Consider the following 21,121-nt stretch of genomic DNA (forward strand, 5'->3'; position numbering starts at 1 on the left):
ATCTGGGGGGGGGGGACCAGCCAAGGTATCTAATGACATACATACAAACTATTTACATTACTCTTTGTCCTGAAAACTGGACCTTAATAACTAGCCTAACCTGTCCAATACAAAACAACTTCCCTGTGTCTTCCATTCTTTAGGACCAACAAGACAGTTCCACCTGCTTGCAATTTTGTAATATTCTTTAGGAAATTACAGTGCATTCCTGAGCCTGGGGGCCGAATGGGCTTAGGAGGAACCCAGAGCCCTACGCTGGCATCTGTGCCTCTTGCGCCATGCAAACTGGCATGAACGCCAGCATAGTGCCACTTGCACTGGCCCCTCAGAACTGCCACGGCAGTGCAGCCCTCAGATGCCGGCTTGGCCTCCCACCGGTGTAAGTCCACGCACCAACGTCCTGGGAAATGCTCCCAGGGCGTTTTGGGGGACGGAGCAGTCGGCAGGCAGACTCTTAACCCCTTTCAGGCCAGGAATGCCCCCTTACGCTTCAGCGGTGCTGGCGCAGCATCACTTTCCTCTATGGGGCTTCCCCCCCTTTTAAATTTTTTAGTTAAAAAAATGCCCCTTTTCCCCCTGCAGTGGCCACGAAACCTCCTTGTAGACGCCGCGGCAGTGCCACGGGGATGCTGTCCCTGGCCACCGCAGAGCTCAGAAATGAGCTGTCAGTCTTCAATTGGGATGGCGAGGAGTGACCTGCATCTGAATACAATTTGGGTGACCCCAGCAACACAGCCACTCTATAAATTAGGAAGTATGTTCCAAATTCCATATTTGGGCTCCAGGTGGGTTGTGCATCCGAAACAGCTGCTCTAGCCTCTCTTATAATATGAAAAATACAGTCATCTTGTTTACCTCAGAACATTTGGCAACAGAGGGTCAGAATGATAGGCACATGTGAAAGCAACGAAGAGCAGAACAGACACAGCCTTTCATTATACTTCTTATCTTAAAATGTTTGCTTACTTTCCATCCCATACACGATCACCCCTGTGGAAAACCACCAAGTGACTGTTCGGATCCAAGGCCAGCCCAGAAACCTGGCCAACTTTGAGGTTTATTCCAGGCCAGTCAGCAACTTCTTCTATAGTTAAGTCTGAAAGATAAAAAACGGAAAAATTTGTGTTAACAGATAATCATACAATTAATTATAGCATCACTTGGAAGGACTCAGCTATATTGAAGGCAACATAATAGTAACAAGCTTACCCAGAAGAAACCTTTATTTATTAATTTTTTAAAAGACCAAAAACTGTAACTTTAGGAACAGCAGCAGTTTTCAGAAGCATGAAAAGAAATGGTGCAATTTCACTTAGAAGTTTAAATAGGCTTAGTGGTCCCGACTCAGAGAGCTTTGCTTAAATGTCTCTGATACTGTAATACCTTTGGACGCAGTACTTCTGGCTTTCATACTGTTGTGAATCATCTTAAATTATTTTATATACACATTTAATATTATATCCTATACAGTCCAAACCCAACCATGTTTACTCAGAAACAAGTTCAGTAAGATGCAATTCCAGATCTGCATAGTTGGACTGTAGGCCTAGTTGCCTAAGATGAAGACTTTGATTCAAGACAATAATAAGAAAGCCAAAATTTCTAGAAAGTGGATGTTACTTTGAGGAGAACATTTACTATTTTTTTTTAAAAAAAAAACAGGAACACTAATTTTATTCTGATTTACATACATGAACAGACAAATACTCCCCCTATTTTAGGGAATTTAACCCCCTTCCTTTTTTCCTTGAGTTTCAGATTTTTCTGCAGACCTTGGGCGGGGGGGGCGGGGGCGGGGGCGTCACCCAAGTTTGCTGGAAAATCTGCATAGCTATGATCCACTAAGTATCTGCAGGCAGGGCTATGTTGGCTATTAGATGTACTGATAATTCCTGTGTCTACTATGTATATATACAAAACAGTTTCCGTTTAAAGATGACTAATTTTGTCTACAATTAATATGCAGTCTGTACAATAATAATAGTAAACAACTGAAGATTTCAGTGTTTTCATTTTATAATGTTTCACTAAATATCCAAATATGCCAGCTATCCTACTGTAAATACATGGGACTGTTTGTGACCAAACACACTTTCTTTTGCTTACTACGAAAGTTGTTTTCTGTTTTCAACTAATTTTTCCATCCTCTCAGATTTGACAACCTCTAGGTGGGGCCTGGAGATTTCCTAGAATTACAAATGATCTCCAGATGACAGAGATCATTTCCCCTGGAGAAAGTAGATACTTTGGAGGGTGGGCTCTATGGCATATATACCGATGAGGTCCCTCCACTCCCCAAATCCCACCCCCCTCAGGCTCCACCCCCAAATGTCCAGGAATTTCCCAATCCAGAGTTGCCAACCCTATCTCAAATGGCAAAAAGATATATGAACAAAGAAGGTTGAAGGAGCTGGGTATGTTTAGCCTGAAGAGGAGAAGACTGAGAGGGGATATGATAACCATGTTCAAGTACTTGAAGGGCTGTCATATAGAGGAGGGTGCCTAGTTGTTTTCTGTTGCCCAAGAAGGTCGGACCAGAACCAACGGGTTGAAATTAAATCAAAAGAGTTTCCGTCTAGACATTAGGAAGAATTTTCTAACAGTTAGAGCGGTTTCTCAGTGGAACAGGCTTCCTCGGGAGGTGGTAAGCTCTCCTTCCCTGGAGGTTTTTAAGAAGAGGTTAGATGGCCATCTGTCAGCAATGCTGATTCTGTGCCCTTCGGCAGATGATGAGAGGGAGGGCATCTTGGCCATCTACTGGTCACTAGGGGTGTGGAGGGGGGAGGTAGTTGTGAATTTCCTGCATTGTGCAGGGGGTTGGACTTGATGGCCCTGGTGGTCCCTTCCAACTCTATGATTCTATGATTCTATTCTATGATTCTAAGGTACAGCAGTTTGCAGCTCTTTCTCTACAGTTGCATATATTCACAATGTTGCTTTTGAAAACTAAGGCATGCATATTTCTAAATTCTATAAATATGCCAAATAATACAATATTATCAACTAAATAAGTTATAAATCATGTATATTATGCTGTTATAAAAGTAAAATAAGTTTAGGTTTGATAAGAAAAAAAGTATTGCTTATATTTCAATTTGCCCCCAAATTTTAATTCCCCCCCCAGAAAAAAAACCTGTAACAAAATTAAATAAAAACAAGGCCTTTTTGCTGTCTTCATGTACGTGCTGTTTTCACAGCATGCAATAAAATCCTCCCCCACTCACAACATTTCTTTCTGTCATTAGGATTCTTCAATAATACTTAAGGCAGTGAGTTGTTTACTTTACTATTACTTGCATATTTAAATCAGAAAGCCACTATTTCCCCTAAAGTAATAAATTCAGCATTCAGTTTCTAGCAATATTTATCATGTTTTTAAATCTGCTTGTTGATATAATAGGGAAGGACTTCTAACATCCTAACAGGGCTAAACTCCTGTTGGCTATGCTATTACTAGCCACATTTCATTTAAAGGAAAATAGCCAAACAACTCCACAGCTATATTATTATGAACCTATAGCGTGGTTATTATTATGAACCTACAGCGTGGTGGTTACATTTATAACAACATAATTTAAAACCAGAGTGAACATTAACTATTATCAATTTTGACAACAAATATCCTGGAAATAAGTTGGAAAACACAGCAAACATACAGGCCAAAGGCCCTGCGTCTAATTCTAACCCCCCGCCCCCCAGAACTATCAAGGTTTCTGCATTAGCAACAAACATGGGACCCACTTTCAGAAGTAACACAATATCCACAAATCAAGCAACAGCTGATTTTGCGATGATAGGTAATTTTCATAAGCTCTGCAGTACCTAAGTCAATTGGGTTTGAAATCTTTTCAAACTGAGAGTGATTGCAGACAAGAGGCTCTATTCTGAGACTGTACTAAAACGTGGTAAAGGAAGCACAATGTTTGAATTGACAAACTGTGTTTTGCAGTCGGCTGGCAAACGAGGGTTGCCAGGTCCCCCTTGGTCAGGGGATGGGGGGTAGGGTTGCCAGGTCCAGGTTGGGGAACTCCTGGAAATTTGGGGATGGAGCCTGGGGACAACAGGGAATTCAGTGGGGAACAATGCCACAGAGTCCACCCTCCAAAGTATCCATTTTCTCCAGAGGAACTGATCTCTGTAGTCTGGAGATTAGCTATAATTTTGGGGGATCCCCAGGTCCCACCTGGAGGCTGGCATCCCTATTGCAAACTAAATGCCTATCAGAAACCAAGCGTTAAAGTGTGTTTAAATAACCTTTACCACTGTCACACACTGCTGTGTGTTAAGAAGCTGAAGCAGCATCCCAATATCTCTATCACTGCATCCTAACCATTCAAGTACAGGCAGTGTACCAGATCCCTCTTCTCTGTTCAGTGGCACCCAGAAGCTGGAAGATTGCCAGTGAACTGCCAATGGTTATAGAAATTGCTGTAACTCCAAAGGCTGCTGCACTACAGGGAAGGGAGCAAACTTATGAAACTGAGGGCTGGGAAGAAAGGAAACGGAAGCCAACAAACAGCTAGACCATGATTTAGTTCTGTACTAAACTGTGAAATTCAAGCAGGAGCTTTATTGTCTCCCCTTATTACAAATTCTGCATTTCTGGCTGATCCCAAGGAGGCTGTAGAAACCCTGAATGGCACCTGGTGGCGGTTTTGAATGCAAGCTATTGAACTAAAGCTTAATCCTGACAAGATGGAAGTGCTATTGGAGGGTGGATGGTCTGACCAGAGATTCAATGTGTCACCCGTTCTGCATGGGGCTGCACTCCTCTTGAAGGAACAGGTGTGTAGTCTGGGAGTGCTCTCGGACCCAGTCAACAATCAGGATACTGCTGAAGAAGGAGGTGGCAGCTGTGGTCAGGAATGCCTTTAACTATCTTTAACTGAGACAGATCATGATGGGTAGCCGTGTTAGTCTGTCTGTAGCAGCAGAAAAGAGCAAGAGTCCAGTAGCACCTTAAAGACTAACAAAATTTCTGGCAGGGTATGAGCTTTTGTGAGTCACAGGCAGCTCACTAGAATTCATTCTAGCTGTATCTGAAGAAGTGAGCTGTGACTCACTAAAACTCATACCCTGCCGGAAATTCTGTTAGTCTTTAAGGTGCTACTGGGCTCTTGCTCTTTTCTGTATCTTCAACTGGTTAACCAGCTGCGGCCTTTCCTGGGCAGAAAAGATCTGATTACTGTGATGCATGCCCTGGAGTCGCCCAATGACCTACTTATTGGCTGCAAGTAGAATATTGTTAGGGGTTTATAAAATGGGAAATATGGTTTTAAATATTTGTGAAATTCTATGTTTTAACCTTTTGTGACTGTAAGCTATTTTGAGTCCACACTGTATGCAAAAAAGTGGGATAAAAGTGCTGTAAAGAAATAAATATTCCAGAATGTCTCTGGGTAAGATTTGATGTAATCCCTGGGTTTTTAACCTGTATTAGTCTTGAGTGCTGCTGGATTAAATAGTGCTTTTAACATTGCATTTTATTTGTTTTAATCTCATGAACAACCTTGAAAGTATTTGTTCACAGAACGGTGCCATAGAAGTGGTCTACAAAGACTAACAAATATGTTTATAGGTTCAAATCGTGGTTAGCACAAATCATGATTTGGCGTTACAAAACTGAATAAAACAATAATTAGAGAAGATTTGTGCGAGCCAATAACTTGCGAAACTGGCCTACTCATGTGAGCAGTATAACCTCAAATGGAGGCACTAGTTTGGGACGGTGGCTCCTTTTCCCAGATGGGGATGACGCAAGGTTTCAGTTTGGAAAAGGATGAAATCACACTAGCGCGCACTTATACACGGACACATGAAACAGCCTTAGGAACTGAGTCAGACCAGTCAGGCCTACTGAGGTCAGTCTTCTCTACTCTGACAGGCAGTGTCTCTCCAGGGTCTCAGGCACAGACTCTCACATCACCTATTACCTGATCCTTTTAACTGTTGATCCCAGGGACCATACCTGGGGACCTTCTGCGCACCAAGCTGAGCAATAATTAGAACAGATTTGCGCGAGCAAATAACTTGTGAAAAGTGGTCAACTTGTGTGACCAGTATGACCTCAAATGAAGGCACTAGTGTGGGACTGAGCCACGGCCTCATTCCCCGTAGCATGAACGACAGTTGGTAAAGCTAAGTCAGCTCCAGCAAGATGCGCACCAGCTTTGTTGCTATAAAAACAATTTAGAGACAAGTGTAATGCTCCCACATTTAGAGAAAAAACATTGAAATCAGTAGAAATACAACAAACAAGATATAATACGCCTAAAATATTTTGAGTATTTTACAAGACATTCAGCTGACAAAATACAGAGGGCATCACTGCCTTCCTAAGAGGAAGAGAAATAAAGCCAGCTGCAGAAACAAAGTGAAAGACAGACAAAAAAATTGAATTTACAGCACTCCACTATGATTACTTTGTTAGCAAAATGTAACCGTTCTCTCCAGTTCAAATTCTGATTAAAATGCCACACTAAACTAGTGTTATAAGCTTTTTTACAACTAGTGGTTTAATGTGTAGAATATGGTAAAAAACAATCATTTATATTATCAGTTTTAAACAAAGATATAGCGCAGACACCTACATACACAAGAAACAAAATATACCAACCATTCGTCAGAGATGAAATGATAACAGAAGCATTGCTTTGGTAGTTGCTTACACGAACTGAACAAAATGAATTTTTCATCAGCACATCTGGTATAAGAACACCACCAACTGATATTCCCTTCTGACTCTGCTGATGTGCAATACAGTTTATATTATGAATATTGTAAAACAGAAACAACCCCAACCCACCTCCTGTACGTTCTTTTTCCCAGTTCACTCCACCATGTTTTGGTTGTTGCAAAGCAAGATGCCTGTTCTCTGGCGGCCTCAAGGTGGATTCTAATCTGTGAAATTTGTGAATTCTGTCTCTGACAAGAATTGCATTGGCCCTTTCATTGTTATTGGAAACCTCTCTGGCATCAGGCCAGCCAAGATCCTTCTTCTGGACTACATTAGCAATCTCAGCTACAAGATCTGATTCTGCCTTTTCTGTAGGGTTATACTTGTGCACATGAACAACATCTTCCCTTTCTCCTAGCAGCTTGGAAATGAGTGAATAGAAATCACCTGTGTAGAAAGAAAAAAGAAAGAAAGAAAACAGATAAGAGAAAGAAAGGCAAGAGAAGTCAGACAGATTGCAAAGCTTTGTAGTGAACTTGACAAAGAAAAGAAGGTTATTCCTAGAGGCTGACTTGACTCAAAATTAATGGTTGCTCATCTGCTTCCCCTCCCACCACAAATAAATGCTTGGCATGGATTGTAAACTTCTATAATTTCCTTCATTTACACAACAATGCCTACTTTGGCATTATACTTGATACCAAAAACAAATGAGACCCTCACCTCTGAAAGAATGTCCCTGGGAACAAAGCCATAATTTCTAAGAGAAACGTTACAGGTATTTCACTGGAAAACTGGTGCACTTACCTATATGAACTTTCCTTCCAACAGCATTAATTCCAAGGTATGAGGTTTGTACCCCCTCTATTCAAAAGAAGCAGCACCTCAAAGTAAAACCAGTTCCAAAGAAAGCCTATTCATTTTTTTCAGCAAAGGCCACACAATTCATGACATATGCCTCTGTCAATGCAATTTATAAACTCAATATGATAAAATGATTTTTTTGTGTTCTAAATATTGTGCCACTGCATTTTACACCCCCTGATTATTCTTTTATTTTTAAAAATATATTTCTATCATGAGCTCTCAGCCAAAATAGCTCACAAGATGGTTGACATTCAGGAAGGATACCAGAGAATGGAAAAACTGTTTACTAGCCTGAATATTTTCCTTCTACTTGACATGCTTGATGGTACTCCACCCACTCCTAAAGCCTGGATCTCTTTGGTTAAATTTTATTCAATTTCTCACCTTTTGGCACTAGTATGTCCATTATCTGTCACACCTAACTAACATATTTTTAGTAAGTGTATTTAGCTTGTTTGTCTATACGGGGAAATTCTGCCATGAAGACTGAAAGGAAGATGCTTTATCCCATGTTGTCTGATTTCACTTGGGTCTCTTTCCTGTGAGTTCAATGACGATATAATAAGCACTTATAAGGGGCAAAAAAATCTACAGCCTCCTTAGTTCAACCATTTAAGACACTGGTTCCCAACCAGGGGTCCGTGGACCCCCAGGGGTCCGCGAGAACTAAATTAAGGTCCGCGAAACAAAGTTATAAACCCATAATAAATTAATATTTTCAATTAAAAATTATCTATTAGAAAAATATATATTCAAATATTATTCTAAGCTTAATGTTTAACTAACAGTTATGATTAAAGTTTATTTTCAAATTCTCAGAATTTTTATTTTGAACCTTGGGGTCCCTGCACCGAAAAAAAGTCCTAGTGGTCCCTGGTCAAAAAAAGGTTGGGAACCACTGATTTAAGAGGTATTAACCATAGCATATATATTTTCACAACATCTTGAGAATATGCCAGTGATTACAGACATCCAGAACACAAAAAAGATAGCTAATATCAACTGAATGTGACACAATCATAAGGTTTCATGGATTCAGATCCTTCATACTAGAAACATGTCCTTTCTTCATATTATTTGAGTTCCACAAAATCTGATCAGGATACAATAGCACAGTTGACTTGAGCACTCCAGATGTGCTGTAAACCATTTCCTCCCCACATTTAAAAAGTAGTCACCTAAAGCAGCAGCAGCAGCAGAAGAGGAAGAGGTGTTGGTTTTTATATGCTGACTTTCTCTACCACTTAAGAATCAAACCAGCTTACAATCACCTCCCTTCCCCTCCCCACAACAGACACCCTGTGAGGTAGGTGGGGCTGAGAGAGCTCTAAGAGAACTATGACTAGCCCAAGGTCACCTAGCGGGCTTCATGTGTATGAGTGGGGAAACCAACCCACTTCACCAGATTAGCCTCCGCCACTCATGTGTAGGAGTGGGGAATCAAACCCAGTTTTCCAGATCTGAGTCCACTGCTCCTAACCACTGATGTTAACTAGTACACCAATGTGGCTCTCACACCTGCTTTTGAAGGAGCTTAGCAGGCAAGTTTCATCTGCAGTGCCAGCCCACACCATCAGGAACATTTTGCCCTCCTCCACAATAATACTCCAGGCAACTGCTTCTTCCAGATATTTGTTAAAGTAAGCTGTAGTGGACAATTGAAGATGCTTTTGGACAGCACAAAGCCAACCATTACATCAGCAAATATGCTGGCTCACAAGCACTGTCATTAGATTTGGAGGATAATTAATGGAGAGATTAAGAATTTCAGTTATTTAGACTTAAAAAAACAGATTTATGGAAACATGTCAACATTTTCTTAAACATTTCATTTAATTGCTTCAACATGACAGTGGTAGCTAGCTAAGCTTCAAGTCGTTCACAAAAAGATTATTAAGCACTTGGCAAGGGGTAAAATTAAGTCTTTCCAAAAAAAGAGAGTGTCATGTTTATAAACGTTCCTGGCTCAATTATTTCAACTAAATTTCCCATTCCAGCCTTTGGAAGGATTATATCCCAAGTGAATACCCCCCTGTCAGAAAATAATTGTCAGAGTTAATAGGGCCAATTTTGGTGAAATGAACAAAGCAAATTGGAGCTGAACAAAATTTGTTAAGCCGCCCTTGCTAACATGTTTGATGAAATATTCTAAATGTTAGACAAGCCTGTTTTCCTTTAAGTTACTGGATTTGCTGTCAGAAGATGTTTTGTATGTTGGAACAGATACCACAGATCAAAACATTAACACATTTTTGCCATTTATTTATTATGTTACAGCTCTTCCCTTCCTCCATGCAAGCAGGAGCCCAATCTTTCTTCTGCTTTGAGAAATCCTGTGTTTTGTATGCACTCTTTCATGACTGATGCAATGTGCATGCATTTTGCACTTTGGTATCTCTACAAACATAATATAAGGCAGCCCCCTCATAAACGAGTGGTTCCTCAGTAGAACAGGCTTCCTTGGGAGGTGGTTGGCTCTCCTTTGGAGGTTTTTAGGCAGAGGCTAGATGGCCATCTGTCAGCAATGCTGTTTCTGTGAACTTAGGCAGTTCATGAGAGGGAGGGCAGGAAGGGTTGCATCACTGTTTGGCTCTCATGGCCCTTTCTTACATGCCTAGGGAAATGCCGAACACCACTTGGGGTCAGGAAGCAATTTTCCTCCAGGCCAGATTGGCCAGGGATCCTGGAAAAAAATTTTTTTGCCATCTTCTGGGCATGGAGTAGGGGTCACTGGGTGTGTGTGTGTGGGGGGGGGGAAGGTAGTTGTAAATTTCCTGCATTGTGCAGGGGGTTGGACTAGATGACCCTTGTAGTCCCTTCCAACTCTATGATTCTGTGATTCTATGAAATGCAAGTTAAAGGAGAAAATATCAACCCACCACAAATATAAAATTTGCTCTGTGCCTACTTCCCCACTTTTTCCATCCATATAATAACCAAAATCTTGTGGATCCATTCCAAGTGACTGTGTACAAGAGGGATTTTGGACACCAAGATAAAGGACTCTGAAGGCAGAATGGCAGTTAATTTATGTACTCCAAAGAACTAAGTGCTCTGTTCAGGCATCATGGGGAGACACAGTTAAGGAAATCTGGCACTGAAATTACAAGTTATGCTTTACCATCAGCCAGTAAACCTGAATCAGAGACCATGGTTTTCAATAACTATGGTGTATTGTGATGTCCAAATGAACAAACATAATTATGTCACCACTGTTCTGCTTCCAGGGGCTGCCATACCATGGAGGTGGGAATGAATTTATGAAGCTGAGATTAAACCAGACAAGCGGCTGTGAACCATATGGATTGCCTGTTTACATCTAGAAGTGAAAATCATTTTTTGTTTGTTTTAAACTCCAAGCCATGGTTTGGCACAGTGTCTGAATTGAGCTTGCAGCTCTTCAGAGGCTGCCACAAGCTGAAAGCTTCACCAGCTCATTTCATTCAATAAGAGTACTTCCTGTCCTCTACTGCATTTCAGTGGCTGCCGACAACCCGCAGCTTTCCTTGATAGGACAGTGTGAAGCCCGACTGGAATGAATCAAAGAAATCTTCTTTTTTACTTATACAATGAACTGCAGCACTTTCCTGATGTTTACAATAAAGGCTGCCAGTCTGGACAGAAAGAGAGAGGTTCCAGAACTCCCTTGCACAAGAGGCACCTTTAGAACCAACATGGTGCTAAACATTAAGCACCAAAATGGACCTTCTGTCATTCTTTTAAAAATGCATTGATTCCGAAAAGCTTTTGAGGGTACTTGGATATTTTAGCCAGATCTTCGACTGTTTTTACTGTTGTCTAATTGACTGCAAATGAGTTGTGCATTTTGTTTTCAGTTTATAAGCTGCCTTAAGCATTTTCTAATGCTAACATATACAAATGTTACTACTATTTTTTCAATATCATCACTGAAGTTGTAAAAAAAAAGTTTCAACGGAGCCCCTTTTCTTCGTTTTGCTTCATTTCAAAGGGGGTAAGTATTTCTTTTTGTTTAGAGATCACCCTGATTTTGAACGGGCAATTTAAATAATCAATTCTGCACTGATATTTTGAAACCTTCTCTTAGAGAACTACATTTACACCCTTCCTCCTCCTCTGCAAGAACATAATATGAAATCTCACTGATGCAATAGCTCCTTGGATGGTGAGAAGCAGACTCAAAAGGCTGGGCAGGAAGTGCAGGTGATTTTACCTAAGTAGTAATACAGAAATCAGATCAAGAATCTCTAACGAAGAAAGAGAAATATGTGGTACTTCATATACTGCTAAGATCAATATAGGTAATGGATTCTTAAATAATTGTTTAGGAGGAGGTTGATTTCATTTTTTTAAAAAAAGAAACTTACAGTCCACAAAAATCAGTGCAAGAATGGCACACTGAATCCAATGAAGATTTTTTTCCTCAGGCTTTGCAAAAAAAACCAAAAACAATTTTATATCCTCACCCTCCACTAGAGGTCCAATATCTTGAACCTGCTGCAAGGTGGAATTTTTATGCCTGCAGTAAACACTACATGATATATGTAAAGTACAAAATGAACAACTAGTGATATGGGTCCAGAAAAGGCTTAACAGTAAATCCTAGTTCACCCGTGAAACTGTTTTATCACTATGGCCAAGAATAATTCAAATGCAGTTCTCCATCATTAAATGGGGAGCAACAGCAACCTGCATCATGCCACTGATGATTGAGAATGAACGAGACATTATAAAATAGCTAGATATTGGGCTAGACTCAGCAAAGTGGAGCGGAACGAAAAATGTACTTAGCACAATTCTATCTGAGCAAGTACTAGCAATACACAGCATTTTATTGCAATTTTTAACGAAATAACAACAGATGCGGACCAATGGAATATGCAACATGCTGTTCGCATGATTCCATTTAATCTGTTTTTGAAAAAGTACCTTGAGTTCTATCTTGCGCAAGTGGAAAAGATAGTGGGAATAAAGTATTTTTACTTAGCAGGGGCCCTGACCTGGATGGCCCAGGCTAGCCTGATCTCGTCAGATCTCAGAAGCTAAGCAGGGTCAGCCCTGGTTAGTATTTGGATGGGAGACCACCAAGGAAGTCCAGGGTTGCTGTGCAGAGGAAGGCACTGGCAAACCACCTCTGTTAGTCTCTTGCCATGAAAACCCCAAACGGGGTCACCATAAGTCGGCTGCGACTTGATGGCACTTGACACACACACACACTTAGCAGGGAGGAATAATTTTAACACTTCTACAAGGGCTGCCTATGCACATGGAAATCTTCCCTAGGAATGACTTACTATAAGGGCAACGGACACAGGAGGGAGAAAAAGAAGCGGAGAGTTAAAGATCTGTCTGAGTCACATGGGAGAAAGGCAAGTTTATAAAGGTTCTGAACAAAGAGATAAAGATTTGTCACTATACAGTTTAGGTCAATCTATTTTCCAGTATATGTCTTCGCTAGTCGTGTATGATAGGATAACACATTGCTATGCAGAGATCTGAATACTTCTTTTAAAAGGGCATCTTAATGTTATACAGAGCTAGCCCAGACCCCAACAGTGGTTTTAATTCTTCCTGTACTTACATTTGTATTAGCTGGAATTACTGTAGTTGAAGTCCATGGGGGGGGGGGGAAGCTGATATAAGACATAATTTAAACCAACCTGTTGAAATTAATTATAAAAACTCCCACTCTTTCGTAAGGGGTTTTCATTTCTTTCTTGACCAACAAAACTAAAGAGCCAGTTTCCATAGAAACATATTAGAGGTACATGTACCAAGGAATGGTTTGTTATTAAACCAGGCAGCATTGCATTTCCTCTCTGAGATGTTTTTATAAGACAAGTGAATTTCAAGCCAAATCAGTAAAGCAAAATAAATGCATTTCAGACACTGAAGAATTCTGCCAAGTGTCCATATTAAATCATTACAGTTATCACCAGATGATGTTACCACAATCAGAATAATGTATTAGCGAGACTAAGAGGGGATAAGCCAGCCAGCTAACCTTCAAGAGAGTTCCTACTGAAATCTTTGGAAATTGCTTCAGAGTAAGAGATTTGACGTCTAAATCAATAATGATAAGATTAAACCTAGTAATTTTGCATGCTATAGCTGTTTTCAAGTACTAGATGGGGGCTTATTGGGATTGCTCTGTCACTGGACAACCCGGTCTCTCAGCCTTAACTCCCCAACTGTAAAAATTGAATGAATAAATTAACCTTGTCTACTAGGACCATTGGTGAGAATAAATGCTTGGATACAGTTGCATCTCCACTATTTGACTTGCAATAAGGTTCATCTGAAAATCTACTAAAACAAGACTGGAGACAGGAGTAACCAAAAGCATTTATTCTAAAGCTCCAAAGTCAGTAAATGTGTATTTCATGAATTATCTAAAAAGCAAAGTTGATGTTTGTATGTTACACTGGGCTAAAAGCTAACCTGCAAAATATGTTTTTAATTATGATATATTGTTTAACAATGATGACATTAAATTGTGATAAAAAGGCACTTAAGGACAAAGTGTAAAATATTTAAAGACAACAATGGACCTTAAAGGCTTATCACCTTCCAATTGATTTACCATTATTATGTGACTGCCTGGTGTATTCAAAGGATAATGTGTGACAGCTGCAAAACAATTAAACACACACTGCAATCTCCACATTATAAATCACCACAATATAAACTGAGGCATTACATGAGAATAGAAAGCCTGCATAGATTTTTCCATTTTAACATAACATGTTTCCCAGTATTCTTCCAAAGGAATTATTCTACATCAGACATTAGAATCTACCCTTAGAACGAACTACAGCCACTATCAATCTGGGAGAACTGTTGTCTGTGATGTACACATGATTCTTACCCAGTTTATCACCAATTTTTTATATGACCATATTTTAAGGTCTCTCTTGTCCATCTGTACCATCTTGGGAGTTTAAAAAAAAATTATTAGGGGCTAGTTCTAATGGTTCATTTCTTTAAAGTGACAAATCTCTAGTGAGAGAAATGAAGAGGACAGCTTTCTTGAATGGAAAATTCTCACTTAGGGGGAATGTAACTATAGATTTACTCCCTGTGTAAAGCTGCCAGGTATCTCCCATCCAGGCACTGATTCACACCTCCTTAGCTTTAATGCTAGAGCACCAGATATTCCACTACCAAAACCTCAACAAGTTTTCATGAGAAAAGTATCCAGACTAAAGAATCTGTACTGGCAATGCTATCCTGAAGGAATTAAGGGAGGACCAAGAGAAATTAAAAGTTTTTGCAGTTCTTATTGAGTTCTGAAATATGCAATTACACACATTTTGCATGTTTACAACATAATCGTGTTACCTAAGCATTCATACTGGTGCACTTTGCATAGCTTCTTATATATTAACTCAATATAAAAACTTAACTGCCCTTCAAGCTGCCTTATATGTTAGTATGCCTAGGTAAAACATTGATTGTGTTACAAACGTCAAAAAAAAGTTCCTACTAAGCAATGATGATTATTCAGAAATGTTTACACTCAAGCACTAAGTATAAGAGCAGCACCTGTTTTCCTTTGCACAAAACATTATCTCAGTATATCAATTCTTTGGCACAGTACACAGACAAATAAATTACAACTATATTAAACAAATTAACTTGAGAACAGGAAAATCAAATAGGATTAAGTAGTACTAATGTGTTTTACCTGCAAAATTAGGAACTGGTAATTGACCATTTCCTCATAAATCATTTATTATATAAAGGCACAGTAATATGGTGGCTGAGAAAGACTTTACATGTTAGTTTGTGGACAAGAACAGCAATCTGACAGTTAACAAAAATACACAATAACCACTACTACAGAAATTAATACTTTTTATAAGTTTAATGAAACAAATTTACATACCCTGATCCAAAACTTCCTCATCTTCTCTCTTTGGCTGCTGCACTACAGAACTTAACTGTCCTTTTCTCGCTTCTGAAAAGGAGAAGGGAAGAAGTTTAATGACCTAAGAGAGAAACTGGCAGAAAGTTCACGTATCTATGCATATCTTTGCGACACAAATTTAATGCACAAATTATCACAAGGTAACAACTCTTCTGAGATTATGAAATAAATACAAGCCATTTAATTCAACAGTTTCTATAGGCTACATCACTCATGACCATATATCCCTTTACAACTCAACTCATGAAGAGTAACAGCAAAAAATGCGTTGGTACTTTAAAATGCACAGCTGAGGAAGGTCACATAGAAATTTGTATATCATCACCCAACTTTAGCTGAAGGAGGCAACTGCGAAGAACCTCTCCCCCCCCCCCCCAGGACATTAGTCAGCTGAAATTCTACCAGATCCCTACAGAGCTTTCAGGTTAGGCTTCCTCACTGGTTGGAACAACTAGGAGACTCCCTTGCTGGCTGCAGGAACCTTGATAAAAAATGACATGAAAGCTTTTGGCTAGGGTTGGCCACTGTGTGAACAGACTGCTGGACTTGATGGGCTTTGGTCTGATCCAGCATGGGTTTTCTTATGTAGGGTATCAGCCCATGATCACAGCAATAGCTATGCACAAACTTCAATAAATTTAGGGCCACTTTTTGTATACTTTTTAAAAAATGAACCTCTGTGTGCAAAAAGGTAATATGGGAACTGGCTCATCAACAGTTTAAATATTAAGCAATGCTATGCCGTTTCATTTTACACATCCGTTGGGCGCCATTAAGACTCCCATTGCCTAAATGATCGTATTTCGGTCATCCACATCATGTCTTCTCCTAATTTTCACATTCAGTACTCCCCACCCCAGTTGTAGGAGTCATTTAACTTCTATTGGGTATTCTACCCCACTCCTCCAGATACAAGAAGTTTCTTTTTCAAGCATAAAAGAACCTCCTTGTCTCACAGCATGGTTCAGATGATCTCATTAACACAGGGATGCTTCTGCACAAGGATGTTAGGTCTCTTTTCTCACGGCTTACTGGCCAAATACAGTGTACGTTTTGTTGTCCAGTACTCATGGGTAATGGTCATCACAGGGTAATTAAATATACTATATTCTTATTGCTCTGCCCCACCCTCTACCTGGAAGAATCTGCAGAGACCAAATCCCACCCCCTTCGGAACCTCCTTCCTCCCAAGCCATGGAGCCATCCTATGCACCAGGCAGGTAATAGTGCCAGATGCCCAGGAGCTGGTAGCATCACGCTACACATGACGAAAGATGCAAAGTGTATATTCCAACAAAAGTAAAAATCTCTACAACTATACAAACTTACACATTTTCATGGTGTATGAACCACCATGAAACTCCCACCAAACCATCAAATTTCACATATGCAAAGAATCAGGACAGACATCTTTATCATCAGATGAAATGGACTAAGGAGAGGAAAGGCAGAATGAGACTAATTTAACCCACACATGAGTACTACAATGGCTGAGCTCGGGATTAACTGGAAATGTGAATCTGTTAGCATGTTTTCATATGCAAATTGTAAAATAAAAGTGCCCCTCTTCAAAACCATTACAGTCCAAGTTACTGTAAATGCTTATTTTAATTCCCTGATTTTTTAGTGTAGATTCTGAAGGTTGCCTTTATAATAAACCACCTTTAATTTGGCAATAGTATACCAGCATTACCGAAATCTTTCTAGCATTTGTAGTGATACAGCTAGATTAATTCTTATGGAACTCCACTAGCATAAAAGCTTTGAGAACCAAAGCCTTTATCCATACTGACACCTAGACCACCAAGCAACCACTAAACCAGCCTAAATAACTTGTAATTAGTTAGACGAAGATGCATAAACTCCATCCTCACAGACGGTCACATCTCTCTGTTGAAGCTTCCAGGCCAAACTCATGGATGTGACTATCTGGCAGATCCAAAATCACTGCTTGTGTGCTCATATACCATTTCCCATACTATTTTCCTGCAAACCTAGAGATAGCCATCTTTGAAATGTAATTATCTTCTTTAATTACCTGTATGAACCCTTCCCCATGGCTATTAGCATACAGATAAAGTTTTTACCTTCATGATGCCCGTGGGCCATCATGGTCATATCAGACTTGACAGGAATAGGAATATTTGCTTCTTGCGGTATGCTCCTGAACATCTCTGGATTTACATTCTGTGTACAGGTCATGAATGAAACTGCATGTTTGGCTTCTATGTAATACATAATGTAGAAATTGCACATTTCATCACTGGACGTGCTCCTACAGCAAGATACAATAAAAACAAGAGACACATTTGAATAGATTTTTTATTAGCTTTTGTTCTAGGCTAGACAGACTTGTGGAAGACACATTAAGTGCAAGAAGAAGAAAAATGACAATCTGCAAAAATTGATAAAAGGTTAGACAGCAGTGCATTCTAAACGTTCCACATTAAAAATGCATAAGACCCTGCAGAAGGCCATTATCTTCAACTGTTTGCTTGGCATTCACAATGTGGAACACTAGCCTCCATCATTTTCATAGGACTATATTAGAAACTCTTAAGCATACTTAGCCTTTTAAGTCTGTAGCAATAAAGCTGCCTGTCCCATTTCCAGCTTGCTGGCTCACCTCTTCATGCCATGCACATGCAATCCACCAAAATACTGCACAGCCTCCTCCAGTTTCAATGTTTGTTTTAAAAGCACAATAGGAGAGAGTAAAGCCACAGCGCTTAGTGGATTGTGTCCAAGATAAATAACAGGGAATGCAGAATGGTTAAGTATGTATTCGTTCCTGAAGATCCCCCCCACCCCATGCTGCCAACAGGATTTATCCTATTCGCAAGTTATTAATAATTTACAGATTTAATTCAGGACTTTTCTATTTAATGCTTGCCAGATCCCATGTACTTTATTTTTCTGCCAGGCTACAGAGGTATAGCTCAGAGTAAAAAAAGGGGAAAAAAAGGTTCATTATTGTTACAGAACGCCAAATGCAGTAATCTTCCATTAAGATTAAATGTTACAATAGGTCCTGGAGCGCACACTTAAAATTGCATGCTTATACAAGAGAAAGCACTGCAAGTGTTGGGGGGAACACCAGATACAAACACCTAACAAATAACAGTTATTCACAGACCAGAAGCAGAAGCACCCCGTTTAAAATCCAGAAAAGTGCCAAATGAAGTTTTTCCTGTTTTCTTCGAACGGTACTTACCACGTGTGAATTGATCATGTATTTCAAGCAATACATACTGATACATGCCTCCTTTACGGATTTGTTCGCGGCCGCCTCTTTCAGGCGTTATCACTAGGCAAAGAGCAGAAAAGGCCATGCTGGCCTACTGTCCAATAGGCTTAAAAAAATATAAGGAAGCATGGCCTGTACTCCGCTGTCACTGTTTGTTTGTTTTTAATTAGTTTGCACAATCAAGACGCTCAGCCTCCTCTAATAAAAAGGTGCGGGGGTGGACTATTTGCAGCTTGCGAAGACGTCAATGCTGACTTTCCCCCCCCCCCCCCCCGTGGCATCATGCAGCATTCATTTATTCACCATAGCAACAATAACGACACCACTCAGGGAAAAAGGAAGGGATGAAACCTTCCAAAACGGGAATTGATATCTCAGCCTTTTGAAAAGATAGAATCTTTCAAATGCCACAGAAATCCACCTTGCCCCAGCAAGCTCTCGTTCTGTTTCCCCCCCTCCTTTTCTTTTAATACATTTCCTACCTCACCATACGATCCACATGCTTGTCGGTCCAACTGCCACTACTTTAAAAACATAAGCAAAATGTTGGAAGTGCCATTGAGGAATAAACTAACACCCCCACACGCCTCAAAAGGATCAAAACACTGTCAGCGTTTCTGACACAGCACAGTTTGGAACTTCTGGAAGCTAAAAGGAACAAATATATCCAGTACAAATATTGATTTGGCTGTTAATGAAATCTCATCACTGGACACATTTTTTTTTCACTCGACCAGCAAATAATTATTTCCTATGAAGTAAAAAGCAAATGGCAATTGGGGAGATGTTTCTTTGTTATAAAGGAAGGCTCCAAAAACAAATAAACAAGAACCAGAATGGATTTAAACAAATGGTCTGCATTTTATAGATCACGTTATGAAGAAATGAGGCCATTTGCACACTTTAAGTTGAAGGTTAACTTCAGCAATTCCTGGTAATGTCAGAAATGAACATATGTATGCACCTTTAAGATGAAAGAAACTTCTGTTACTTCAGCTCCCAACTATATTTTCTTTTCCTAACACATCTTATGAGACAGGGTTAAAATCCCTAAAAACTGAATCTCTGAAAGGAAGTGTCACCAAGGTGAGACCTTATATTTACATAACATTATTCTGTAGTTGATTAACAGATCAGGAGAAAGGCTCTTTACATAATAAACTGTGGCAGCAGTGTTTCACAAAAATAATATGCGCCGATATTATTGAATCATGAACTAATTTAAGAGAACATTAATAGCATTGACTAATATCAGACAAATAAGTGGGTTCTAGGTCAAAGTTGACTCGTCTGACATGTGGTGTCGGAGGAGAGTTTATGGATACCGCAGACTGCCCAAAAGGGGGTCCAGATCAAATCAAGCCAGAACTCTCACTAGAAGCTAAAGTGACCAAACAGAGGCTATCGTACTTTGGTTACATTATGAGAAGACAAGACTCACTGGGAAAAAAACAATAATGCTAGGAAAAGCTGAAGGCAGCAGGAAAAGAAGAAGACCCAACGTGAAAGGGTTTGCCTCAATAAAGGAAGCCACAGCCTTCAGTTTGCGAGGCCTGAGCAAGGCTATTAATGAAAGGATGTTTTGAAGGTCATTGCTTCACAGGGTCGCCATAAGCTGGAAGCAACTTGATGGCACGTCATGCCCACAATATCAGTGACTTTGGTCATTTGGAATGAAAGGTAATCAACTGACAGGCACCAGATACTTCATGGGGGAGGTGCTGTGGTTCTGTGGTAGAGCAAATTTGGCCAAAGCAAACATGCAGAAGATCCAAGATTCAATCACTTGCATCTCCAGATGAAAGGGTCGAGTAGAAGGCAATGCGAAAGAGCCAAGAATGTGGAGAACCAACTCCCAGTCAGAGTAGACAATATTGATGTCTGACTCAGTAGAAGGCAGCTTTATTATTATATTATTACAGGAGCTTTGGATTCTTGTATCCTAATGCTGCCTTGTTGACAGCATGCAAGAATTCCTCTCAACTACAGAACTACTTGAACCAGCCATCAATTTCCTTCCTTCTCCTTGTCCTCTGATGCATAGGCTGTTTCACTAAATATCAACCCCAGTTTATGGCTCTTTACTATGGAGACTGATACTTTATAAGATCTGCCAAACCCACCAAGATCTGCCAAACCCACCAAGGTGTAGTCAAAACTTAGGTGGGGCCAGGACCCTAATGAACTACAATAGGCCAGGACCCTAATGAACTACAAAATTATAGGATAAGAAGCAGTCAGTTCACATCAATCACTTTCCACATCCACATACTACTATTCTTAATATGATTTTGTTCAAAAATAGTACCAACATGAAGCCAGAGGAAAAGGAGCAAAAAAAGAAGGACTAGATTTTTAAAAAGCCATTCAGAAGATAAATACTGCAAATCACTAAACTCAAGGATAAGGACTAAATAAAATG

The 21,121-nt window shown here is 39.9% G+C and overlaps 1 protein-coding gene across 2 annotated transcripts in view; it reads right to left on the reverse strand.

Annotated features, from left to right (window-relative positions):
- The window catches only part of PAM (peptidylglycine alpha-amidating monooxygenase), a 111,917-nt gene that overhangs the window by 33,190 nt on the left and 57,606 nt on the right, over window positions 1–21,121 (reverse strand). For both annotated transcript variants that reach the window (XM_056847830.1, XM_056847828.1), the window contains exons 12-15: window positions 17,540–17,727; window positions 15,411–15,482; window positions 6,806–7,123; window positions 967–1,096 (exon numbers count right to left, since the gene is read on the reverse strand). In XM_056847830.1, coding sequence (XP_056703808.1) covers window positions 967–1,096; window positions 6,806–7,123; window positions 15,411–15,482; window positions 17,540–17,727 — 708 coding nt within the window. The remainder of the gene's footprint in view (window positions 1–966; window positions 1,097–6,805; window positions 7,124–15,410; window positions 15,483–17,539; window positions 17,728–21,121) is intronic.

The sequence above is a fragment of the Euleptes europaea genome, chromosome 4 (genome assembly GCF_029931775.1).
Source record: "Euleptes europaea isolate rEulEur1 chromosome 4, rEulEur1.hap1, whole genome shotgun sequence".
Classification (NCBI taxonomy): Eukaryota; Metazoa; Chordata; class Lepidosauria; order Squamata; family Sphaerodactylidae; genus Euleptes; species Euleptes europaea.